The sequence below is a fragment of the Ursus maritimus genome, unplaced genomic scaffold (genome assembly GCF_017311325.1).
Source record: "Ursus maritimus isolate PB19 unplaced genomic scaffold, ASM1731132v1 scaffold_25, whole genome shotgun sequence".
Lineage (NCBI taxonomy): Eukaryota > Metazoa > Chordata > Mammalia > Carnivora > Ursidae > Ursus > Ursus maritimus.
The window spans coordinates 4409847-4436902 of record NW_024425008.1 but is presented as its reverse complement, the minus strand read 5'-3'; the positions used below and the strand labels follow the sequence as shown (position 1 = coordinate 4436902).

At 52.9% G+C, this 27056-nt stretch overlaps 1 protein-coding gene across 4 annotated transcripts in view; it reads left to right on the top strand.

Annotated features, from left to right (window-relative positions):
* EVL (Enah/Vasp-like) overlaps positions 1–27056 on the top strand; it is a 70810-nt gene that overhangs the window by 12050 nt on the left and 31704 nt on the right. For all 4 annotated transcript variants that reach the window (XM_040641439.1, XM_040641437.1, XM_040641438.1 and 1 more), the window contains exons 2-3: positions 2625–2793; positions 8895–9072. In XM_040641439.1, coding sequence (XP_040497373.1) covers positions 2625–2793; positions 8895–9072 — 347 coding nt within the window. The remainder of the gene's footprint in view (positions 1–2624; positions 2794–8894; positions 9073–27056) is intronic.

The window sequence follows — 27056 nt, the reverse complement described above, 5'->3', positions numbered from 1 at the left end:
GTGGCTATAATTACGACAAGAAAGTTAGTTCCTGGTGTTTCAGCACCTACTAGGGGCAGGCACGGTAGAGGGTCCCTTCCACCGTCTCCTGCACTGCCCTAAGAGATGTGTGGTGACCCCAGGCACACGCTGGCCCCCGGGAGCTGCGGTTCCTTGCAGAGCACACTGTTCTGGCCTCCCTGCCTCCACCGGCTCTGTGCCTCCCCCACCGAGAATCCCACATCCCCTTCCTCAGCTCGCCTGGGGTTGAAGCTCTTTGTCTGAAGCACGCACAGCATTTTCTTCAGAAAGTCTCCTGGCTTCCCCAGCTCCTCCAGGTTCACTGAAGTGTGTGATGAGTTGTCTCATTTTCGGGGTAGCTGCGAGCTCTCTGAGGGCAGGAACTGTCATATTCGTCTCTGCATCACTAAATGATTTTGATTCACTAGCATCTGTGCTTGTCGGACTGAGATGAAAATATCCTACCCAGTCGTAGGGCCCAGACACAAAGGGAACACGTAGCAAAGCGGGACTCACTGGAGAAGTGACTGGAATGACAAGGGGGCTTGTAGCTTTGTCCTATGGATAACAGGTGGGAGGACCAGGTGTCTCTTCAGTTGTCCAGTGGACTGTCATGGCCTATCCAAAATATCTTTGTAACTCTGGAGGACGGTGACTGCAGTGTCACTCAGAACTAGGGGGGACAGCCTCACAGCTGAAGCCACGTCTCAACAAAATGGACTGCTTTGGAAAGCAGTTTCTGTTGAAGGCTTAGTCTGCACATAGGGCTGCTTTAGAAGGCATGCTGTGTTGGACATGAGAGTGTCATCTCTAGGCCCTGAGATTCTGCAGTGAGCGTCGATTAAACCTCTGCTACATGCCAGGCTCTGGGCCCGCAGAGAATGAGACAGGCGTACCCCACCTCCCTATAGCAGGGCATGTCACTTTGGGTGTTCCAGGAAGCAGACACCAAGACCCCTCAGATGATGGTGTGCAAGAGATTTATGGGGAACCGTCAGTGAAGGATGGAGCAGGCAGGGGGAGCCTCAGGCCATGAGGCATGTCTGCCGTCTGTGGAAGGAGGAAGGGCGCAAGGACTGAGTAAGAGGCATCTCAGCTGATGCAGGGCCCTGAGTGAAGGTTTCCCCCGTGGAAGAGCCACATGTCAGGAAGGACTGAGCCGGCACCGCCAGCCCTGCTATGTTAGTCATTGGTAGAGAGCAGCCCAGAGAAGCATGGCCTCTGCACATGCCTGGCCGGGGAGGGGGCAGGGGGGCAGGCAGCCAGGGAGGCGGCAGCTGGGACGGTGGTCAGCTCTGCTCCCACAACAGGTTCTCCTGAAGGAGATCTGAAGGGCACACTTCAGTGGCTGCCACACAGGGATTCTAGAAAGCATTGTCCATCTCACAGTACTTTCCAATTTGCTTCCTCGGAATCCTCTCAAGGGCTTTCGTGGTCCCATGCCAGCAAGTGGTAGAGCTGGAATTTCAGCTCAGATCCCTCTGACTTATAAAGTCCATGTTTTGCTAAGTAATGCCCTTTTTAATTTGGGGATTCTAATATGCTAGAGACTAAGAAACTACATGTTCCAGGGGCGCCTGGGGGGCACAGCGGTTAAGCGTCTGCCTTCGGCTCAGGGCGTGATCCCGGCATTATGGGATCGAGCCCCGCATCAGGCTCCTCTGCTATATGAGCCTGCTTCTTCCTCTCCCACTCCCCCTGCTTGTGTTCCCTCTCTCGCTGGCTGTCTCTATCTCTGTCGAATAAATAAATAAAATCTAAAAAAAATAAAAAAAATAAAAAAAGAAAGAAAGAAACTACATGTTCCAAGTCATTTGGCTCATATGCGAATGAAGAGGCCAGTGGGCTCTGAGAGACTGCCTCTGAACACCCTGGCAGGAGCTGTAGTGCCCTGATCTTGGTCATGACCCTTTTCTCTCTCTAGGGGCTCCTAGTGTTTCTTCCCTGGTTTTCTGTCATGTTCTGAACAGGTGAAGTTGTTGGGGAAACGTCTTCAGCAAAGTGGGGTGCGGCCATCTATTTAGTTTCATCTAAGCATTCTGTTGTCTGCATGGCTTGTAGGATGCTATCCGGTCATACTCTCATAAATAGAACATCTTGTTGGATGTTGTGAAGAATATGGTCTATGTCATGTGCTTTAGAGGCAGATGGAACTGGTTGGAAATCCCAAATGTAATCCTTGAATACCTGTGTGAATTTGTATAAATCTTTCCAAGTCTCTGAGCCATTCTTTTCTCATCTACAGAATGGGGGCAGTGAATGGCTGTGTCCTGAGTCATGACACTCAGATGCTTTAATGTGGTGTCTTGTTTAACACGGAGCCTAGAACTTTGCAGACGGTTGGCGAATTGGAATCGGAATTCCTTTCTCATTCGAGCACTTTTTCCCTGAGAGGAAAGCTGTGAGTTTTTTTCTAAGCTATGGAAGATGTTGGCACAGAACCTCCTCTCTACTCCCCATGGTCTTTGGAGAATGAAAAGTCCTGTCCTCGTAGATCAGCCTTTCCAGGGACAGTTGGACGCTCTTTGTATCAAGGAGCAGTTGGCCTCTATGTCAGAAAGGGGAAAGCCCTCTTCCAGCCCTTATAGCTGAGGCTGACGCTTAGCTTTTCTCTTGGTCCGCAGTGAACAGAGTATCTGCCAAGCCCGGGCTTCCGTGATGGTCTACGATGACACCAGTAAGAAATGGGTACCGATCAAACCCGGCCAGCAGGGATTCAGCCGGATCAACATCTACCACAACACTGCCAGCAACACCTTCAGAGTCGTCGGGGTCAAGCTTCAGGATCAGCAGGTGAGCGCTGCAGCAGCAGGCTGGACTCATGGGTGTGCCCACGCACACGCACACGCACGCACACACACACGTACAGTGAAAAGAGGTCAGAAGAAAAAATCAGGTCAGGATCTGGAGTCAGAAGATCTGGGTTCACATTCCGCCGGCATGTTCTCATACTCCAAGGTATGAGCAAACTGTCTTTTCTGAACTTCATTTTTCACATCAGTCTTACAGAGAACAGTAATCCACATGCTGTGTGCCTCACTGTGTTATTATCATATTAGAATAAAATAATAGACGGGAAACAGCTGCGAAAACGACACTGCAGGGCTGCGTCAGTGTCTTTCCACCTGCACAGCCATAAGTGACATGCTGTGAAGATGTTTACTCCTCAGCCCCCAAGTCTTATTTTGGAAAGAATATCCAGATGATTGGGGGGCGCCTGGGTGGCTCAGTTGGTTGACCGTCCGATTCTTGTTTCAGCTCAGGTCATGATCTCAGGATCGTGGGATCGAGCCCTGAGTCGGGCTTCATGGTGGGTGTGGAGTCGGCTTGCGATTCTCTCTCCCTCTCCCTCTGCCCCCCCCCCACTTGTGCGCTCTCTCTCTCTCTCTGAAATAGATAAATAAATCTTAAAAAAAAAAAAAAGATGATTTGAAGAATCTGGGATCATTTCCGTCCCTAAGGGTACCTCCTGGGCAAATCAGTCTAGATCGTTTGTGAGTGTGCCTGGTAAGTCTCTGTGCAAACACAAGTCCACCTGTGTCAGAAGTAGCTGAGCACACATAACTGAGAGAAATCCGACATGACTCGGACTGCAACAGAGACGTGGAGGAAGGGGCTGTGTAGCTTCACCAAAGTGACTTTGGTTACCACTTCACGGTTCTGCCTCCAGCTCTCTTCTTAGAGATCGACAAGGACATTTTTAGCAGTGAAATTAACAGTTCTGTGGTTTCAGCATTTATGAAAATATTCTACCCAAATAACCCCTCCTGGCATCCTTTATTGGTCAAGGCCTTGCTAAATCGAGCAGCAGGTTAGCTGCTATCTCTGTAAGAATCAGCATGTTAGCAATTAGAAAACAAAGAACAAAAACTTAGGACTCTATTTTTAGTATGTTGCCTGTTGAATGGGTTTCTGCTTTGGCCAAAACGGCCCTGTTAAAAGTTTCAGATTCCTGTGGCTGAAAGGGACAGCCTCACTTTAGGACCCCTGTGAAAGGTCCAACCTGGAACTCTTGGTACCTTCAGGGGCATCACTTTCCCTTGTCAATGAGCCTTACTGATAGGAAGGTTTTTCTAGAAACCTTCTGGAAGCTGCTTCCCTGTTCTTCCAATTCGTTTGTTCTGTTTCTGCCGTTTAGAGGTGCTCTGTGCTATATATTGCAGGATATATAGCTCCAGTTATGGTGACAAGCAAGCATTGCACACGTTTCCCTAACACCCATGGGTGGGGGCCGGCAGGCAGTACCTCCCTGCTAGGGGCCTTGGACATAAGGTCCATTACCTAGTGCAGCTCCTGAATCACAGTGGGTGTTCCCCAAGTGATTGCGTTTATGGTGACAAGCCCTCCCCGCCCTTCACACCTTGTGGTTGCCCTCCAGAGCACACGGTGTGCTGGAAATGACATGCATTGGAGAACCGGAGTCCCTGCAGCCGACATGCGCCTTGTTCTCGGGGCCTCAGCGCCTCACTGCCCCCCTCGCAGAAACCACATGCCAAGGCTCATGTGGGAGGAGACTTTTCCCCATGCCAGGAGGGACTGGCGGCTGTCCTCAGTGGCCTCCTGGGTAAATTCGGAGGCTGAGTTGACTGTAACTGAGAGACTCCCAGAGTCCGACGGAGAAGTTACCAGCACAGCCTTCCACCTGGACTTGCATGTTCCAGAGACAGGCTCCTAGAATGTGGTTGAGACCGTTCCCCAAGTGGAGCGGCACACATACATAGTATACATACATACGTACACGTATACGTGTGCACATGCATGTGTATGCATGCACAGCAACATGCAAGGGATTCTCAGTAAGCCAAGGCATTCGAGAACGTGGCAGGAAGCCTGGTCCACAATAGCTTCTGTGGACCTCAGGAGAAAAGATTGATTTTCACAGGTCTGTTTTCCAGTCTATATGGACTGCAAGGTCAAACATTTTAAGATCCCTCAGTTTATAACCAAGTCGGGATATCTTATACATTTAATGTGCTTTATGGTTCATGGAGCACTTTTCGTGTCTATTGTTTCAGTCTCTCAGAGGATAAAAGTATAAGCATTATCACCCCCATTTTGCTGAATAGGTAGGTGTAAAGCCAGGTGATCATTTCTGGAGGAAAGGACTAATACATTGCAGTATCATTAGCTAAGGGCTAACCTGAATCTCACATTACAGGTGAAAAAGTATCAAAAGATTTTTAGTTTAGAATGAACTATGGCCACCAAAAATGTTAGTGAGTTTTCAGGCAGAATTAACAGTAGAAGTTCAGAAGGGAGATTATAGTCCTGCTGTGCTGCGCACTGGTGAGACTAGACCAAGGACGTTGGGACCGAACGCAAGCACCGCAAGCCGGAATCTGTAAGGGGAAGGGCATCTGGTCTGGTGAGAGGTCTGCAGGCAGCGTCTCCTGTGGAACAGCTGAAGGGGGAACAAGAGATACTTACTGGGAGGGAAGAAAACTGAAGGGGGCAGGGCCACAGTCCTCAAACCTCTGACGGGCCGCGTGGGGAGGAGAAGGCATGCTTTTCTTTGTACCCTTTAGACAAGGCTAGGAATGCTGTGTAGACACTACCAGGAAGAAGATAGGAGCTCCGTGGCAGGAAGCATGATCTTCCACGCACACTGTTGGAGGGTGGACTGCGTTGCTTTGCAAGCCCACAGGCTAGCTGTCCGCCTGGCAAGAATCCTGGGAAGGATGTGCTTTCATTGAAGGGTAGAGACTCAGATGAGATGAGACCTCAGAAAGCCTTCGCCAACCAATGGGTCCTAGGGGTTTTATTTTATTTTAAGATTTATTTATTTGAGAGAGAGTGTGAGAGAGCAAGCACAGGGGTAAGAGAAGAGGGAGGAGAGAGAATCTCGAGCAGACTCCCTGCTGAGTGAGGAGCCCAACACGAGGCTTGATCTTATGACCCTGAGACCATGACCTGAGCCGAAATCAAGAGTTGGATGCTCGACCAACTGAAGCACCCAGGTGCCCCAAAGGGTGTTAGATCTAGGTGAATGTATGGGTTAGGAAGATTGTTTTCCACCATTAAGCTTCTTTTTTTGTAGGGTGCTCTTGACTACTTGTACTCAGAGGCCTCAGAAGCATGCTAGACAGTGTTTGAAGTTGCAGGGCCTTTCCTGGGAAGACAGGAAAGGCCCTGTCGCTCAGTCCTACACCCCTCCCCTAGACACGGTGCCTGTGGGCTCTTGAACAAGAAAAAGTAGGACCTTTTAAAATAAGTTTATCCTGGGGCACCTGGGTGGCTCAGTCAATTAAGCATCCGACTCTTGATTTCGGCTCAGGTCATGATCTCAGGGTCGTGGGATTGAGCCCTGCGTCAAGCTCCACTCTGAGTGTGGAGCCTGCTTGGGATTCTCTCTCTCCCTCTCCCTCTCCCCTTCCCCTCTCCCCCCACTTGTGGGCTGTCTTTCTGTCTCTCACACTTTCAGTCTAAAATAAAATAAAATACAGTAAGTGTATCCTTCGGCAGTTGTCCAGATCAGTCCTTCCAGAGCTTGGAGAATTATTTTAAAAATGAAGCTGATAAGGACACAGGCTGAACATGGGAGAGCGGAAAAAGGCAAACCTTACAAACACCGGAATGACAGCCTACAAACCAGAAGGAGCTGGTGTGACTCTATTAATGTTATAGACAGTAGGCTTTAAGACAAGAAGTATTAGTAAAGGTATAGAAGGACCTTTTCAATGATGAAAGGAGTCTATTGAAAAGGAAGACCTAAAATCCTAAATCTGTACACATCTAATAATATAGCTTCAAGCATATAAAGCAAAATCGGACAGATCTAAAGGGAGAAAAGGACAAATCCAGAAGCAGAGTTGGAGGTTCTAATCATCCAGAGTTCATAACCTCCAACAAACTGACTGAACAAGCAGAAAGAAAGTAAAGAGAGAGAAAATTTGAATAGCATTATTAGCCAACTTGACCTAATTTACATTTATGGAAACTACAGCCAACAACGGGAAAATATACAGCCTTCTGAAATGTGCACTGAACATTTACCAAAATAGACCATTCACAGCAGTCGTGATACACTGGAGTCTTCTGTCATCTTGCTTCAAGATCCCTCAGCCGTTCTCAATACAGTATGGTTTCCAGACCTCCTTCCATTGGAAACACTTCCTTCTGGGCTGCTCTGGTTTTGTCACACCCACTAAAAGTACAGCAGCAGAAACTGAAACACTTGAACGCAGAACTTCTGGTGTGGTCTTCCCGTGGCGGAAGGGACAGGGCCTGCTGCCTCCCTCTGGTCTCTACGCTGCCATGAGTGTGCTGTCATCTTAAGAGCATTTTAACCCGAGGTCACTGTGCTCCTTACTGTGCATATACGTCACAAAACCTCCAGCCCTTTTTCTGAGGATCTGGAGCTCAGCTTAGAGAGAGAACCAGTCCAGGAGCCTGGGTACAGATGCTGGCCACAATTTCCTTGTGTCAAGATGTGAAACAGTTGTATTTCTTTAGCTGATTCAGCTCGCCTGCTTACTCGTGTGCACTCTCTCTCTCCAGTATAGAATGACCCAACCCCACCTTCCACCTGGCTAAGACCTGGGAAAAAAGCTGTTGTGGATATTGGCTGTATTTGCTGTCCTCTGACCTTACCCAACAGCACAGCAGAATGGAGCAGTAGAGGAGAGTGGTAGAGCAGAGGTCACGTCTTAGGGCCCTGCCCGCTAGCAGAGGGCTTGGCCACGTCCCTCTGCATCTCTGACTCTTTTCCTGAGCTCACCTTCCTGACCGGGGGGGGGGACAGGAGACAGAGTTGTCTCCAGCTTCAGATCGCAGAACCCTGGAGCCTCCGCCAGAGGAGATCTGAGCAGTCTTCCTCCTAAACGTCTCCCAAAGCAGGATCTTCCCATCGCGTCGCCCACAGCCTCACCCAGACTCTGCTTGCGTACTTCCGTCTGGAGGGAGCGGGCCATCTCTCAGCACTTACTGACCACTTACTGTGTGTGTCACACACAGGGTCTAATCCTCACAGCACGCCATGAGGGTGCCGTCCCACAGTCAGGGTGAATCTTCCCACTTCCCAGGCCAGAAGACTGATGGCTCGTAAGTCCTTGAGGTGGGATCACGTGACTCTGAGGAGACTAACCACTCCAGCCCTCCCACTGGCTTCCCTGAGCTGCACTTACTACTGTCACCTTGGAGAACTTGGAAGTCCTTGTTCGATGTCTGAGAGAGTAGCTGTGAGGTCAGGCCGACCTGAGCAGCTGCCCCAGCTTCTTGGGAGCCCCTGACGCTCTGGGCTCGGCCTTCCCCACTGGGCCTGGCTGGCTCCTCGCAGACAGTTGAGGTTTGTTGATGGACTAATAATGCTGTGCATTTGTGCAGTGCGTTAGTTTTTCTGACGTATCCTTTTAATTAATAACCCGCTTGTTAATGCATCCAAGTACCAGACACTGTGCACGCAGCTGTGGGAGGCATAGATAGGAGCTAGAAGACTCCCACCCTTAGGGTCACCATGCCTAGAAATCTAGATAAGATACACATCGCAGCGTGGGCTTCCCAGTAACCCCACTAGGTTGGTAAAGCATTATTACCCCCATTTTATAACTGGAGAAACTGGGCCCCAAAAAAGTGCCATGACCATCTTGGGTGACATGGCTGGAAGGAGGAACCAGCCCCTGGACCCTGGGAACCTGACTCCCAGCTCAGGCCTCTGGTCTAGAGGGTCTGACTACACTGCATTGTTAGTGAGATGAAATAGCTGGTTTTCAAACCCTCCCCGTTCTGTAGGTATACTGAAAAGCTGCCTGGCCACATTGTCTCCTTCTGCTGACCCCACCCCGCCTCCCTGTCCTCTGCTAGCCCCGGGGGACACAGTAACCCTGCCCCGGAGCCGCGCTCTCCCGCTCACTTACCTTGTATTTATTTACACGTATTTCTGTCTCTTTCCTCTCCAGGTTGTGATCAATTATTCAATCGTGAAAGGGCTGAAGTACAATCAGGCAACGCCGACCTTCCACCAGTGGCGAGATGCCCGCCAGGTCTACGGCTTGAACTTTGCAAGTAAGGAAGAGGCAACCACGTTCTCCAATGCCATGCTATTCGCCCTGAACATCATGAATTCCCAAGAAGGAGGTAAGTGGGACTTTGCCGAGACCCCTCTCCTTCACCCGCACCCTCCCCCGTCACTAGCTCCTGGTGTCCTAGCCCCACAACAGCGTCAGGCTGACGTTACGTGGGTTCTCAGGCCTGCTGCCTGACTCCAGCTCAAAGGGACATGTTAACAATTTGAAGGAAGAAAGAATGGTGTTCACATCTTCTTGCCTTTGTGAGATCCAGCTTTGTACTGTCGTGTTCTCGAAGCTATAGACCCTGATCTGTTTTACGTGCGTCATCTTTCTTCTGTATTCTAGAACACGTATTTAGGAGAGGTGGGAGGGAACAAGCAATAATCTATTGTTGAATGAAAGTATTTATTCATGTTGTTAATGAACTTTTACTAAGTATTTACTGAGTGTAAGAAATGAATAGATGGCGTCCTTCTGCTTGAGACACGCCTGAGTAATAGATTCGTAAACTGCTCACACCATGGTCATGGGGAGTGCTCCAGCCAGGTGCAGGCAGGCTACTGAGGGAACGCAGAGAGGGACGTCTGGGCTGCAGTTTGGAAGGGCGAGGAGCTCACAAGGCAGAGGAGGAGAGGGCACGCCAGGCAGTGGAGGGACAGCAAAGGCATCCAGGCCTGAAAGCCCGGCGTATGTGGGAGAGTGCACGGCAGTGTTTGTGGGGGCCTCGGGCACACAGAGGGAGGCAGCTGGATGTGAAACTTCACAGTGAAGGGCCCCAAGGACCTAGAAGACAATGGGCTTGATGCTGGGGGTAGATGGTGGGCCTGGAGGAGGGAGCGGGGCAGGGTAGAGCTAGCAAAAGCTTCTGAGCAGGGCAAAAATGCACGTGGCTTTTATTGGAGATTGACCGCGTTCTCTTCGGAGGGAACACAGAGCCTTCCAGGGTGCAGGTGTCTTGACGTCCACGGGGACGGTCCTGCGGTTTGTTAGAGGTCTTAACCTTGGTAGAGCTAGTCAGACTGGGTTTACGTTTGAGTCCTGGTTCTGCCGCATTCTAGCTGAGTACCTTTTGGACAAGTTAGTTCACTTTCGGGGCTTCAGTTGTCTTATCTGTCAGACGGGGGTGATAAAGGGTTGCTTTTAAGTTTCAGGGGCAGAGTGTATAATCCTTAGCAGGCTGCCCGACACACAGCAGTCACCCGCCATTGGCACTTGTCTGTAGTGTCACTGCCATTGCGGCTGCTGCCAGAGTCAGGGTGGGAACTCGGGGATGTGGTACTTAGAGGGAGATGGCTTTTATAGATCTGTTGGGCCTCATAGATGGCAGCTTTGGGACGCAATGGAAACCCTAGGAGAATTTTTCTAAGTAAATAAAGAACATGTTTTGAGTATGCTCCCCCGGGGTCATACACAGAATGGGTATGTGTGGAGTGTTCTCCCCACCTCAGAAAGGCTCCAAGGTGTGTGGATTTCCCACTGAAAACTCGGGACACGTGGTGGGGTGCTGCCTGAGCACAGCTGTGTTGAGTGACAGGAGCCGTACCTGAAGCATCGCAGGCACCCAGCACGTTTATGACACTGTTTTCCACCCAAGAGCCTTGTACTTGCTGGCGAAGTGAGCTGGGTTTAAGGTTTCTGATCTCAGCCACCTCACCTGCCCCAGAATGTGAGCGCTCAGCTTTATTTGATCTGTACGAGTGGACACATTGAGGGTCAAAAACAGTTTTAATTTAATCAGAGAGCAGCTGCCCATTAAATAAAAACTACTAGTTGCTTTATTAAATTTACCATAGTCACAGGGAAATTAATTAATTAATTAAGCTAATACACCCTCATTTCCAAGTGAGAAACCTGTGGCCTTTATGAGGAAGTCACTCACCCGTGTCAGCTGGGACCCCCTACCTCCTCTGCCTCCTTTGGGCTGGACAATGTCCTTGTCGGGGCGGATTGGGGTCACTGTGTGCGGGTGGCCACCCGCACCATGAGTAGCAATGGCCTGTCCCAGTTCGTGCGTGGGCCGAGGCCCGAGCTCCTGCTGCTCAGGCCTGACCTTTGGTGGAAGGCGATCCAGGCCCACTGAGTGAGTTTTGCTTTTCCTTCACCTGAGGTGTGCAGCAGCTGGAGATGTGCGGCTCCGTGAGCTTTTTCCAGCATCCCCCACACCCACCGGTCCCCAGAGAGACCGTATCCCTCCCACCCTCCCCCAGGGATGGGGACAACAGCTTCTGAGACGACAGAGCAGTTTTGCCTGTGTTTGAACTTCACTGTGTGTACTTCGTACAGTGCGTACCTTGTACCTGACCTCTCTCCCTCAACATTGTGCTGGAGGGAGTCCCGCAGGGAACGGTTCATCTCTTTCCCAGGCTGCTTGTGGCTGCCATGTGCCATGTGGATCCACCCACCTCCGTCCATCAGCCACCACAGAAGGCCTCATGCTGCCAGATCATTGTGCTGTTTTCTAGTGAATCCCCTCTGTGTCGGGAAATCCCAGCCTACCCTCCCTTGGTGGGAGGCGGTTCACCGTAGTGAAAAAAGCATTTGTTGGAGGGCAGCCGGATCTTCTATTGAGTCTTCGTTCTGCCACCTGTGGCCCTGGGATAACAGGCCCTACTTCCCAGGGTTGTCATGAGATTCATTTTGAGATGTTGAGAAAGCACTTAGCATCCAGGGCCTGGTGTGTGATGGGAGCGCAAATAATATTGGTTCTTTGCCTTTTGATCGTGTTAAACATGGTCATCTTCTGTAAGCTCCGGTGGCCTTCCTGGTAATGTAGGGTTACCGGTCCCACAACAGAGCTGCGGAGGGGACTCAAGGGCCCTCTGTGGTGCCTGGCACCTCGACAGTGCTCCCCCGGCAGGCTTCGCCCCCGGCAGGCCTCTGGGGCTTGTGTCTTCTAAGACTCAGGGACTCTCACGTTGAATCCTGCTGGGCACTTCCCACCTCCACCTCCTCACATGGAGGCAGATACGAGTGGGGCCCCTCTGGGGTCTTTAGAGCCTGGCAGAGACGAGACGCCTACATACAAACCTGAAGGTCCCCCATCAGAGCAAACCTTGGTTTCCGAGCCCTGTGTAGTAAACGGTCTCCCCGCCCCCCCACCCCAACTCTTGCCACAGCCCTGCGAGCGGAGGGCCCAGATGACGTCTAGGTTGGAGAGCTGAGGCTCAGGGAGGAAGGCGACTTCCCTGTGATTACAGGGCCAGAGAGTAGCTGAAATGCACAGCCCAGAGCTGTGCTCCCTCAGTAATCTGCGCCATCCGTGTGCTGAAGACCAGCAGAGAACCACGAGCCTGTGCTCTTTCTTTGTCCCTCCCTGCCTCTCCACCGCATGGGGCTCACTGTCGGCCAGGGTTCTTAAGGGTATGCTAGAGAAAGAATGGGCACAACACAGTCCTGTTTGTGCTGCCTCATGCCTACGTGAAAGTGACAGGCATGGGACCCTTGGAGGATCTGTTTACTGACATTGTACATTGTACCCACAAAATCGGCTTTTCTTCTGCAACGACTTTTAGAGACTCATTCGTCAGCTTCAGGCCCCACCCAGAGAGCCTAAAGTCAATTCAGCAAGTAAAATAAATAATCACCCTGGAGTTCGGTAGTTTTAGTTCCCTGGGCAGAGGACAGGGGTGCAAAGCCAGCTTGGGGCTCTCTGGGGACCCACAGTCTCTGGGTTCAGTCAATCACTGGGTTATTGGGGCTTTTGCTACAGGAACTGACATCTGGAGGTGGTTTGGGGGGGTGGGAGGAGCTGTCTTAGTGGAGAAGAGCACTACCTCCTCGCAGCCCCCGTCGGTGGGCACGGTGGGTCCTTCCTCGCTGTGGTCACCGCTATCCGTGCAGGTTCCCGCTCTTCACAGAGCTTGGCTCACACACTGTATGCTCTGCTTTCCTGGGGTTCTGGATGCCACGCCACAGGGCGTGATGGCCCAGGATGGTGTCTGTGCTGAGGTAGGAACTCCGAGTGAGGCTTCTTTGGCTAGTTGGACATCACAGAGTAATAACAGTAGAGTAAATAATAATATCTGTACTTTCTCTTAAAAGCTTGGGCACTTTGCGTTTTACCAGGCTGCCTCTCCCACATGCCCCTCCCCTGCCCTTCTCAAGGAAAGGTCCCCACTGATCAAACAGCTTCGGGTGGGGGGAATGAGGGCCACAGAAAGACCTTGTCTGGCTAAGGAAGTAAGTACTTCCTTACACTCTAAAGTGCTTATAAGTTGGCTTCTATCCCCAGGAGGTAGTTGGGCCGGCTACTGTTACACATGTTTATGCGGCCGGGGAGGCGGGGGCACGGGAGATTTAAAAAGGTGGCGCGTCTGCCAGAACCTACCAGTGGAACTGAGTTACAAGTTTCGGGCTTCTGGTTAGATACCAGTGTTTTTTCTACAACTCTGCCCCAGGAGGTCGGGGAAGAAGGCCAGCTGGGGTGTCCTCACTTTGGGGATCACAGGGACTTGGGCTGGGCAGCGGGCGCGGCACATGGCACATTACCGTCGCTCACAAGGTGGCCGGAGACTTGGGCTTCTGTGCCCTGGGTCCGCATCATCTCGACCCCTGCATCACTGGCATCAGCTCCAGAAAGCGCTTCCCTAGACTTGCTCTGGTGCTGTCTTTAGTGGGAACACACCAATACCTGGGTAAAGCCAGTTACCAGGCGGGGGGAGGAATGTTCACAGGCTGCACTTGGACACCCAGCCAAGCTCGGCTTTCCTCGTGCCACAGCGTATTCTCAGCAGATGCCAGTTCACAGCTCAGTAGCCTGATAAATGCAACAGCTTCTACATGCTTCTGTGTGAGCCTGCTTCTGACCCACCGTGTAACCTTAAACACGGACCTCTCTGTGGACCATCCGGGGAAGGAGGGCTGCAGACCTGAGCAGATCTCTGTAAGTCCTGGCGGTTTTGTGCACCGTGTCGGGCAGGAGTGAGTTCTCGTTCACCGCTGAGGGAACATCATGTCACTGTGACCGTTGCTGGGAGCGGGCAGAGCCCTGTGCAGAAACCGGAGCAGTGGGATGCCCTCTTCACCCCTTGAAGGGCCCCCAGCACACCCGGGAGACAGGGCCCCTCGGCATCTAGGGTCCCTGAGCAAGTCAGTGCTTGGTTATCATGGAAAAGAGAAGATACAGACGAGCAAACAAAAGTGGACTGTAACCCTACAACCCAGAGATGAGTGCTGTTGACACTTATGTACATCGTTCCAGACATTTTTGGGTTCGTATGTGAGTGAACGGCTATTCCTCGGAAATAGTCTGCACATCTGTTCGTAACCCTTTCTCACTTAGCGCCAGGCTATGGATGTCTTTCCATGCCAAGATAGTCAGATCTTCACATCCTCTGGCCAGAATAGCACGTCGGGTGCCCTGTGAAGATGCGCCATGATGTCACCAGTCTTTTGCTTTTAAATGTAAAGGCATGTAAAGGCTGTCCCCATTTTTCCCTGTTGTATTCATGTAGTGGAAGGCCTCCTTGTACAGTTACGTACTTGTAAGTGTGCTTTGTGTCTTACAGCGCATCCTTGCACACTTGTCCAGTTGCTTCTTGGCCATATTTCTGCATCAAACAGTATATACATTTTTAAAGCTTTGATCTTTTTTGCCAAAATGCCTCCCAGAATGAGTGCATGAGCTGATACTCTCCCTGGCACGTGTGACAGTCACCCTCTGCCCCAGCCTTCCTCAGTACTGGGCATTCACACTCTTGCTAACCCTAGGAAGCACAGGCAAGAGAAGACGGATCCTTTCAGTTTGTGCCTTCGTGTGCTAGTATGGGTGAGCTTTTCTTGAATGTTAGTTGGCAGTTTCATTTTTCTGTTATTTGCAGCAATGGCTGCAGTAGATGCAGGACAGCGTGGCCAAGTGTGAGCTTCCTGCACCTTTAGTCACACCTGCGTGACTTCCCACTCCCGAAGGGTGTGCGTCCTCGAAGGACAGCGGGATCTTCCGTTTGCTTGGGCAGATGAGTGGAGGCAGTCTGGCGTCATGTGGTGGGAATCAGGCATGGGCTAGATCATAAATGCACCTTCCCCAGCAGCCCCTGTGAAGTCGCACCTGCGTTGTCTGTTTCAGGCATCGTTACTGTTCCAGCCGTAGAAGAAAATCCTCACTTGCACTGTCTGTCGTTCCCTGGACCTCTCCTTCCACTGGAGGAACTTGTTCAAGTTCAGTATCTAGAGTCATGTTGGTAGGTTGCAGGGAGATTCCTCGGCTGCTCCTTCAGCTGGCTTCTTGGAGGAAAGGGAGGTCTGAGTTAGAAGACCTAGATTCTGCCAGAAGCTCAGCTGGCAGGTGGGGCAGCTTCCCGGTTAGCACAGGCCCCTCTCACCCTTGCCCCCCTCTTCAAGGGCATGTCTGGCCAGGGTATTTCCCTGCTGCCTGCTGGCCCTGGCACCCACCCTCCTACTGTCCTCTGCTTTAAAAATGGACAGAAACCAGAGGGGCAGGGTTCCGAGGCTCTGGGGTTTGAGGAGGCTGGAAATATTACCATTTTAAATTATCTCAGGAATATTTTTTAAAAGAAGAAAGGATACCAAGGGACGCCTGGGAGGCTCAGTCAGTTAAGCGTCTGACTCTTGATTTCAGTTCAGGACATGATCTTGGGGTTGTGAGATAGAGCCCTGCGTCCAGCTCCGCACTCAGTGGGGAGTCTGCTCCAGGTTCTCTCTCCCTCTGCCCTTTCCCCCTACTCACACATGTGCGCTCTCTCATATAAATAAATAAATCTTTAAAAAAAAAAAAGGAGAAAGGATACCAAAAATGACAAGAAGGGCACACAGAGAGCCTTCTGATGAGCTTGTGGTCTTTTCAAACAATATGCGACCAGTAGAATAAGGGCACATAGCCAAGGACAAATCTAGAAAGGGCAGACATCACAGCTTAATGCCAGGTTTTTTCAAATATTGCTCCTTCCCTGGGGGTATTTCTTTTCATCTTTACTTCTCCCATCCCTGCCCTCCCTACCCTGCCCATCCAGCTCTGCCCTCCCTACCCTGCACTACCTACCCTGCCCATCTAGCCCTGCCCTCCCCAGCCCACCCTACCCTGCCCTCCCCAGCCCTGCCCATCCAGCCCTGTCTTCCCCAGCTCTGCCCTCCCCAGCTGTGCTCTCCCTACCCTGCCCTCTCCAGCCCTGCTCATCCAGCCCTCCCCTCCCCAGCCCTGCCCTCCCTACTGTGCCCATCCAGTCCTGCCCATCCACCTCAGCCCTCCGCTCAGAAGCCCTCCTCCACCTTCTTAGCTCCCTCCTCTGGCCTGTCTTTATTCATTCCTCCTTCTTTGTGCTTCCTTGTGTACTTACCTTTTCTCTCTCACTGAAACTTCCATGCACCACCCCGCTCCCCAGTCTGCGCCTCTCATGCCCCTTTCCACGCTCCCGGCGCTTCCCTGTCCACGTGGCCTTTGCCGACGTAATGCTCAAGCCTGGCTGCCGTGAGAGGCAGGGTCATGTCTGTCATGTCCCCAAGGCAGCCCAGCGCCTTTGCGGTGCTTCCGCATTCACCGCACCCAGAACCAGCTGTAGAGTGCTGAGTGCCTGAACGCACGCCCCAGAGAGCAGGGGTCGCCCCTTCCTGTCTCTGTGCTCACAGCCAGGAGCCCAGTGCCCTCCCTGCTGGGAATGATACAGGTGTGGGAGCCAGCTGCTTGATCTCCCCATGCGCAGGCTTCTGAACCGTAAAGACGGAAGGCTACTCATGCCATCGTGCCTCGTGGGATGTCCTGAGGATTAGCTGTGCTCATCCCTGTACAGTGCCCAGAGCAGTTCCTGACACACAGTACATGCCTGATAAACATACACTCTTTTAAAACCCACTGTGATCTTTTTAGGGGGGCTGGGCTGGGGACGCGTACGGGAGTTACCAGCCTCTGCAGTCCTCAGCCCCGGAGGACTTTACTCTTCAAGTTGTCCTGTTGATTGGTGGTGGTGGTTTAAGTCTTCCTCTCTTTCAAGCTCTCGCCCGTTACTTCTCACCGTTGATTAGATCCCTGGCCGTGGTGCTCCTTTTCTCCTATTTGTTAGGGAAAGAAATGTAGCCTCTCCCTGAGAAAACCACAGGTGCAGGTAAATTACTCCCACGCTGAGCTATGTGTTTATATTTACTTATATTTAGAAATGAGGTTAGGGACGCCTGCGTGGCTCAGTCAGTTAAGCATCTGCCTTCAGCATAGGTCATGATCCCAGAGTCCTGGAATCAAGTCCCGCATCAGGCTCCCTGCTCAGAGGGGAGTTGGCTTCTCCCTCTGCCTGCCACTCCCCCTGCTTGTGCTCTCTCTCACATTCTCTGACAAATAAATAAATAAAATCTTAAAAAAAAAAAAAAAAGGTTAAAGATGGGGAGGATCTTAGAGATATTTCGTTTATGTTTTTCCCCAGAACTCCGTTTTGACTGTGGAGCTGTTTCTGTGTCTGAAGGGGGGGACGTGGGGGAGTCCCCAGCTCTAGAGAGCACAGACCTCGGTGGGTCATGCTGCAGCCCAGTCTCGTACCTACTGCGACGCCACTGCCCCCTGCTTGGGTGGCTGCAGCTAGCACCCCAGCCCTGCACATGCACCCTGCCTACCCTAGGTCACCACTGCCCTCTAGGACTCCTGTGGGGTGGGAGGGGCACCCAGCAGGAGCTCAGGAAGTGGGAGGGGCTGTGTCAGCCTTCTGATGTGGCCCTCAGTGGTGTGCAAGGAACACAGTCCCCAGGTCCTCTTCCTCTGGACTGGGACTCAGGAGGCCTGGCTCTGGTCCTGGTTCTCCCATTCACTCACTGTGGGACCTCAGTCAGGCCCAGTGACCTCTGTGGGCCTCCACTCCCTCAGCTGGAGCATGGAGTGTCAGTTGTCCCCCGAGGTCTCTTACGAAGCTAGTGCCCAGTCACAGCCCTTTCTGTGTGGTGCTGGGTGAGCTGCCGTCTGCTCGGGGACTAAGAGGCCATGGTGTTGGGGAAGTCAGCAGACCCAGATGCTGGGCCTGGCATGACACTTAACCGACAGGCGCCCTGAGCCAGTCACTTCCTTTCTCCGGGCCTCCATCTCTTCATCTGTAAGGTGGGTGGCACGTGTGCCTCCCAGCATGGGAGTGCAGGGAGGTCATGGGTGTGGACAGTTTCTGAGGCCTTTTGCACAGCACAGGTGGGAAGGTCTGTGTCGGTGATCCGCTTGGCCAAGTCCTACTGACTAAGGAAGATGCCTCTCCTGCTTCAGCGTCTGAGTTCTGGGAAAACTCAACCCTCCAGGAGTTCGCTTGAGCCCGTGGGAGAGCCTGGCCTAGACATTAGGAGTCCAGTTCTTGGCCCAGTCAGCCGCTGCCTTCCGCGTGACTTCAGGCAGGCTCTAGCCCCCGTGTAGTCTAGAGCTGAGTGGCAGGGCTGGACTAGACAAGTAGTTCTCATCAGGGACAGCTGAGACACAGGGACATGGTGAACAGGGGGCGAGGAGTGCTGGATGTCTTGCAGTGTGCACAGCAGGCCTCCACGTGAGGAATAGTTTGCATGTCCCCCTGAGCACATGGAGGTAAAAAACTTAATTTTCTGAGCCAGAACTTAGCTCTGTTTTAAGAAAAGTGCTCCTTTTTCCTTTAAGCAGGTTTAATGTGTGCTGAATTTTCTAGAAATGCAACTACCACATTCTTCAAAGGAAAATTGTGCTTTAGTTTGTTGGTAACTTTACCAAGAATTGTTTTCTGTTTTGGAAGCACTGTTACCTGTGAGACTGTTTGTCATCCACACGGCTCCCCTTGGTCATGGTGAGTCTGGGGGCAGGTACAAGCATCGGGCAACCGCGTCTCCTAGCGTAGCCAGGCCTGCGCACTTACGTCCTGCCGTGTGCACTTTATTACGGGTCACTCCTCTGTCTCCTTTATAGTACACTGAAGGCATTATTTTTTTTCTAACTTATGTAGGTAGGTTGTATAACCAATGAATCTCACCGACGATAACACAAGGAACATTATAAAATGTTTGTAATAAAAAGAGGCTATTGAGTCTAGAAGGGTGGGCCAGAAGTTCTGTGAAGATCAGACTCATTCCTTCTTGATCACGGCTGGTGTCTCATATAATTGTCACGTGACAGAGCCAGGTAGATAGCACCATGGCTGTGCCCGTCTTACAGCGGAGGAAAACTGAGCCCCAGAGGGAGGAGGTGAGCCCTTGGCCGGGCAGTAAGAGAAGCTGGATTAGCTCACTTTCCTCTTCTCCTCCCCAAACAAGGAGATGTGGTGAAAACAACATGGCACAGTGGGAAGAACGTCCATTTTGGCACCAGGATCCCTTAGTTGAAGGAAGGCCACTCCTGTTACACTCCTGTGTGTCTCCTCTGCCCACAGTCCTTCACGTCTGACACCAGATGTGTGCGGTTTCCACACACCAGGCAGTCCCGAGTGCCACCTCAGTCCTGACACTGTCCACCAGGAGGTGGCGTCAGACCCCGCAGGTTAAGACTGTCCCACAAGCCTGCCCCACCATCCACTTCAGACACCAGTCAAGCCCAGGTTGTCACCTGTGTATCTGGCCAACAGGCTGTAAATCGGAGGTTCCCACAACCCCCTGGGGTTTGAGTAGTTTGCGAGAATGGCTCATAGGACTCAGGAAAACATTTTACTCACAAGATCACTGGTTTATTATAAAGTATATAACTCAGGAAGAACCCGATGGATGAGATGCCAAGGGCGAGGTGTGGGGAAGAGGGAAGGAGCCTCCATGCCCTCTGGGTGTGCTCTCCCCACACTTGGGCTCAGATTTCTACTCTACTGCTTACAGCAAGTCAGTCCATCTGTAAAGTGGATATAATAACACCCCTGATTGTGGGAGGATTACCGGACACAGTTCCTGTGTCAGACACTCACAGGTGTCCAGTAAATACAGCTGGTTTCCTTCCAGCTGCTCGCAGCCTAATTTCACCTTTTGTCCCCAGGTCCAGTATTCTTCTGTTAGACTACTGGAGGTTCTCTCAGAATTTACCACAATCACCGTATGTTCATCTCCCACTGTTCCAGAACAGTAGGGCCCTAGCGACACTTAAAGCAAGACCCCAGGTTGCTGGGATCCAGCCACCTCATAGAGGGAATTTTTGAGAAAAGCCTCCCCTCGAAGCCACTGCTGGTGTGGAAGACAGATAATTGAGGCCCAGGTGGGCCGATGAGTGGGAACCGGGAGAGAGCCTTGGGCATCGTGAAACGGAGTATACATTCTGCAGCTGACAGAACTGAAGCCCAGAGAGGGAAGGACTTGCAGGTCACACAGAAAGTCAGGAGCAGAGCTGGGGCTGCTCCCAAGGTCTCTCCTCCTAGCCCCAGAGACACAGGTTTGATACACCTGTTCCTTCCTAAAAAAGGGTTTTCTCTGGGACTTAGGACCAGGGGTTCTTTCAGAAGAGACCTGAGGAACATGAAGTCAGTGCTCAGGAGGGCTTGAGATAATAGCTTCGTTTGTCCACTATTTCCCTTTTGGTTCTGAGGCCGATGAGTCAGACATTCCCGGTGGTAGGGCAGCCTGCCCTAGCTGGCAGGTGCTTCCCTGTTCTAGCCTCAAGGAGCCCAGGGCCTCACCTTTCCTACTGTCAACTCAGCACAGAGTGGGGAGACCCCAGACCAAAACAGAGGGTTCACTTCTCAAACTCCCACTAAGACCCCAAGAAACTTTCAAAATCAGAAGATCCAGCAACCTCCAACTCATGCCAAAGTCATAGTAGGTCACCGGGAATGACGGGCAGTGGGGGCAGTCGGGGGAGGGCTGGACAAACTTCATGTTGTGACTGAGCCAGAATGTGTCAGGAAGGGTAGAAAAGAAAGCCCCACAATAGTTATGAGGCCTTACACACAGATTGCCGGGGTCTGGGGCCCATGAACACTTCTGGTAGGCAGCCGTTGTCACAGAGCTGGAGGAAGGAGCCTCTTCCCCAGGGGGTATACGGGTCCCAGCAGCCGGACTTCCATAGCAGTACCGGCTGCCTGGGACAGCGGCTGTCCGGCCAACGGTCACGTGAAGCTGCATCGCGGGGTCGAAGTCAGGCGCAGCGGGACAGCTGCAGGTAGACTGTCTGGCCTCGGGCAGCACGTCCCTCAGAGCCTCAGTGTCTTCATCTGTAGAATGAGCTGGTGACACCTATCTCAGTGAGATCCAGGGTGTCCCCAAAGTGCAGTGCTGACGGCAGGAGCTGAAGGCTGGCTGTCTAGAAATGAGGAGTTCACGCCTCATGTATCCAACTCAGTGGTAGAGGGCAGGTTTCCTTTACAGGCCTGAGGTGCAGACTAGACCCAGGAATGCCCCAGAATGTTAAAGCCTCGTGTTGGAGGGCTGGGCAGGGGCTGGAACAGAGCAGGAGAGTGTGGAAGGCAACTTTGTTTATAGTTTCTGGGTGGAATGCAGTGAGTCTCAAACTGTTATTTTGAGGAGTTCCAGGGGTCCAGCTAGGTGTGCCAGGGAACTCACCCTGCTGCAGCTGGAAGTGTTCTACTTTACCTGTTTTATCCATTTGGGTTCTGAAAACAAAAGAAAAAGAAGAAAAACCTGGTAGCTTAGTGGAAATCCACATGGAGTGAATTAAAACACATGATGAAGGATGTATTTTCATTGGCCTCAAGGAATGTAATGGAATAGCCTTTCCTCTCTTGGTTTGCTTGTAATAACATCATCGGTACATTCCGAGATCTGACTGTCCTGGTGCTGGACGAGCAGTGTTCTCCTGGTTTTCCCGACGTCCCGTGTCCTTAGCCGATCCCTAGAGCAGCAACGACACAGACGTGGGAAGGAGGCCCAGTCAGGGACTTCTTTTTTTTTTTTTTTTTTAAGATTTTATTTATTCATTTGACAGAGATAGAGACAGCCAGCGAGAGAGGGAACACAAGCAGGGGGAGTGGGAGAGGAAGAAGCAGGCTCCTAGCAGAGGAGCCTGATGTGGGGCTCGATCCCAGAACGCCGGGATCACACCCTGAGCCGAAGGCAGACACTTAACCGCTGTGCCACCCAGGCGCCCCGCAGCCAGGGACTTCTAGACACCCCTTCTTCTGGAGACGGGGCCAGCTCCATTTCTCCACATTGTTCCTCCTCATGGCTTCTTAGACTTGGGGCTGAATTTCACTTCTCGTAAACATTTCTGTGGAAAAATGACCTTTTTCCCTTAAGAAAAACACTGGGCTGTCTTCGTCTCCCGCCTGCTGAGGCCGTTGGCACTCTCTGCCTCACCTCTGACACAGCAGGGCCCCACCTGGATGACGAACTTCCTTCCGAGTCCTACCCCCTCCCTCCTGACTTCCCTCTGGTGGCCAGTTCCTGCGGAGCGTCTGTGCTCGAGATTCACAGATGGCCGCACATCCATGCCGCACGCTTTCAGGCCCTGCTCCTCCTGTCGGAACGTTCCCCCTCGATGAAGCCTTTCCAGCCACTGTGGCCGCCTCATCCGCCCCTACACCCATGCTTTCCTTCTGCCTCCATCACCAAGGTTCACACCCCTTGGCATTGTCCCATGGGAATCCAGTCGGGTCGGGTGTCATTAAGTGTTCTGTTTGTCTCCGGACCCTCAGAAACCAGCACACTGTCTAACTTAGGCGCTCTTGCTGTATGCATACCGGGTTGAGTGAACAGATCAAGACCCAGGGGCTTGCCATGCACTGGCACTCAGCATAGGCCCCCAGTCCCATGCTCCATTGCGCCAGACAGCTTACACCGACGAAGGTGTGCACCATGCCCCACCCCGACAAACCCTCTCATCCCGTATGCTCGCTGTGTGTCCCCTGAAGGCTCGTAGCAGGACCCCAACTGGTCAGCCTCTCTTCCCTTCTTCAACCTGCCCTTCCTGCTGGTGCTGCCAGCATGACCTTTCTGCAGAACGGGGGTCAGGTCGGCAAGCCCTGCTTACGTTCTCCCCATCCCTTATGCGTGAGTTGCACCAACCATGCTATGCTGTCCCCTCTCGGTGCTGCAGTACTTGTGGGTCCTTGCCTGTGTGCGTGCTGCCGGCCCACCCCCCACCCCGTGCTGGGGGAGCCTCCCGGTGCCCCCGTGCACCTCAGGGCTTGCTCCGTGGCTCCCAGCACGTCGTCATCGTCCCACTTGGGCTAGACTGTGAGCCCCTCGAGGGCAGGCATCTTGCTCCTCACCTGTCCAGCGCCCTGGAGTGGGGGAGCTCGCCGCTCCGTTCCCGTGTCTGTGTTGTGTGCCTCACGTAGCCTGGCACTTCCTGCCATCATCACGCCATCATCTGCAGACCAGGACNAACCAGCATCGCTCGCAAGCCTGTGAAACTGGGCGCAAGGTGAGGGGTGCTATCTGTGATTGAGGGACATGGCAAATAGAATTGTCTCACACAGAAATCGCACCCGTCACCTTGGCCCGCCTACCACCATCTCTGAACAAAGGAGCGCACCTTCCTTGGCCAGCAGCCTTGTGTTCGAGGACCTACGGGGTTTGCGGCCCTGAGGTGTGTGCATGTCGGACGTGGAGTCAGGTGGATCGGGGTTCAAACACTGCTTATGCCACGGGTGTGCCCTGGGGCAAGCCACAGTGCTTTTCTGAGACCGTTTCTCCCTCTGTACGACAGGCTTATCCTACCTACCTCACAGGGTTGTTGTGAGGGTAACGGGACATGGCGTTCCTGAAAGTGCTTTGTCACCTGGAAATTACTGTAACAATTTGAAGTTACCCTTTTTTCATATGTACGAAGTTAGCTAACAATATCAACTGCAGTGATGCTGACCGCCCTGCTTTGGAACACAGAGGCCGGGCTCAGGACTGGGATGGTCAAGAGTGCGGGGGGGGGGGTGTCTTGAACCCGGCTGTGGCGCTGGGACTGGGGGGGGCGAGTAGCCGAGGATGAGGATGGGACACAAGCAGGTCTCTGTGGTTTGGGACTTCAAATCGAGGCTTTGGGAAAAAGCTCTGCCTGACCTTGGGGTCTCCCTCTGCCGCTGACAACACTTTGTATCCTTCCTGGGGGCCCCTGATCTCCGAACATCCCACCATTGTCTTCCTCTAAAGAGCTGCTGGCTGGTTTGCACTTCACTTCCTGGAGAAGAAAGACCCCCTCCTACCAGCCCCAGGATGTTCTCCCTACCACTAGCGGGCAGATTTTTGGGGGGCTTTTGGTTTTCCGTGGCTGTGGCCTACACACCAGGGCCCAGTCGGGCCTTGGGATGCTGCATGGTCTGCCTCGCCGGTTCCTGCCCTTATGCCTGGGGTTGGGGCATGGTGATTGGCAGAAGTGACACAGACCAGGGGCAGATGACAGGGTGGCAGGCCCACACCGCTGGCCCGGCACACGGAGCAGCCGGGCACCCTTGAGCAAGTCACCGTGCCACACACGGCCCCAGTTTCTTTATCTTTACCACTTACGCGTAGCTGCCTACCATGTTGTGGTGAGACCCAGTGACACAGTAGAGGGGAATGTGATTCGTCCGCTGTAAAGTACCGTGAGAGTACAAGCAGCGTGTCATTGTGCCTGGAGCACCCGGTCCCAGAACGCGGTCCTAGAACCTTGCCCCTCAGCAGTGGCAGGGTCATTACCCTGGTGTGGAGAAGCGGTGACGTGCCCCAGGGGCTCACCCACCCGCTCCTCGAGGAGAGGACGTGCCCCGTTTTCCCACGTGCCGTCATGCCCGCTCATCCCACTGGGTCTTCACAGCATCCTCTGGGGCCGGCAGGGAGACGTTAGGATTGTTGTCCCCACTTTAAAGATGAGGAAATGAAGGCTCAGAGGAGTAAGTGAGTTGCCCAAGGCCACACTGGGGAGAGACATAGCCCCAGCCTCCTAACTGCCAGTTCAGGTCTCTCCCGTCGCACGGGTTGCCTCTCAGAAGACACGCTCATCAGCTGGTGGCCTCCGTGCTTTCTACGTGGCTCATCGGTGGATGGTTACAGGCACTCAGCCTGGCCCGTCTCTGTGGCCATACGCCTGTGTCTTCTGAAGGAAGTCAGTTCATTAGCACCCCTGTTCTGTTTCCTCACCTAGCATCTATTTCTTTCCTAAAGAATGATCGTTTCACAGGTCAGCTTTCTGCCAAGTTTAGCTCATACAGGATAGGAGCCAGCTCATATCTCTTAGCAAGTAACCATTGCAAGGACTCAGGAACCCAGGTGCTGAGCTTGAAGTACGACTTGCAGTTTCTGGAGTGGCCCAGGCATGAGCATCTGAGGCCCTGCCCCCACTGGTGGTGCTGCCGCCTTCATTCAGCCATTGATTCACTCAGCAAACAACTGGGTTTTCACAGCTGACACCTGCTTGATTTGCCTGCCTCTCCGCTCAGCCCATGATAGTCTGTTCTTCACGTGCAAGCAGATTGCTCTTTTCAAGTGTAGTCTAGGTCAAGTCAGCCTTTGCTCAAGACTCCCCAGAGACTTCTAGTCTTACTCAGAATCCAACCCAAATCCTTAGCAAGGCCCGCATAGACTAAGCCCTGGCGCCTTCCGAGCCCACCTCCCCCCCACTCTGTTTCACCCTCTGACTTCCAGTCTCTTTGCCTCCTTGTTGCTTCCCTGTGCACACCACACATGCTCCTGACACAGGGTCTTACACCTGATATCCCTTTGGCCTAGAATGTTCCTCCCTGAAATAGCCTATGGCTCCTTCACCTCTGCTCATATGTCACCTAATCATCACCTGCAATTCAGTTCTCGTCCCTGCTGTGTTCTCGTGACATGTATGTGTTTGTCATGTAACTTCCAGGGGAGCAGTTTATATGCCTCACGTGGCGATGCTTGTGTGATGAATGAATGCACAGACATTTACGGAGCACCCGTTCTGGGCGGTGCCCAGCACACGAAGATGAGTAAGCAGGTTCCGGGGTTCCTGGGGCTCAGGGGGAGAAGGGAGGCTTGACAGCACAGCGTGGCAGTTGCTATGGCAGAGGGCAGGCAGGGCCTGTGGTAGAAGAGGGAGGAGGCCTGGCACGTGGGCTAAGGTGGGGGATGGGACGGGGCCGGCAGGCAAGCCTGATCTGAGTCTTCAAGTGTGGGGAGAAGTTTGCCAGTGAGAGAAGAGAGAAGCAGTTCCGAAGGGAGGCAGCTACGTGAGCAAAGCACAGAGACTTGCCAGAGCCTGGCGCCCTTCACAGGAGCACTGCCCGTCCCAGGCGCTGTGGGAGACGAGAACGCAGACTAGGCCAGACCAGGTCCTGAAGGACAGCCTCTGAGTATAACATTCTAAGGTGGAACACTCGCCCCGGAGCTGTGAGGAAGGAGTCTCCAGGCTCAGGCCTTCACAGCCTCCTCTCCCTGCCAAACAGATGTTCAGAGGTGAAGAATCACAGCCCAGCTTTCTTTGCCGGGGCACCATGGCTCTGAGCAGGGGCCCAGCAGATTCGCAGTTGGCTTGCAGCTTCTGCTCGCAGAGGCCTGGGAGCTTCAGGCTCCGCCTGCCCCGCTTCTGAGCAGCTCTGTCTTCTTCCCAGTGGAGTCCGTGAGGTCTGCTCTGGAGGCTGGCCTCGGTAAGCACAGTGCAGACAGCACCCCTGCGTGGCACCCAGGTTTAGCGTGATACAGGCCCTGTTTGCACTGGCAGAAAGGTGTAGCTGAAAGACTCCTGGCTTGAGCCAGCTCTACCACCGATTTAGATGGGTGATTCATGCCTCTGAAACTCCATTTTCTGATCTTTTACATGGGGCGATAATAACAGCTTGTCGCATTGTTTTGAGAATTCAACACGGTGATGCAGAAGCATAAATATAGGGTGTTGCTCTTATGCAAGGGGCTCGAAGTCCAGCAGGGGCACAGACCAGCACCTGCACGGCTCTAATAAAAGGCAGCCTGGGCGCCAGGCCGGGCAGGGCTCACAGGAAGAGCGTTCCCTGTGAACATGTCACGAGGTGCCTCTCGCAAGCCCAGGGCAGGCCTCAGAGGATGGCAGGCTTGTGGGGCAGAAGTGGGGACATGCCGTGTCGCAAGCAGAGGGACCACCAGGGAGAGGCAGGAAAGACAGAAGCGTTTCAGGAAGATGCAGGTGACCCACTGAAGAGCAGCAGCTGCTCGGTGACAGGGCCCCTGGGGCTAGGCCAGAGTGCACGGGTGGGCCGGGAACGCTGGCCCGGGCCCGCCCCTCCTGTGCTGGTTGTGGTGTGGCCCAAAGTCCCTCTGGACTTCTGC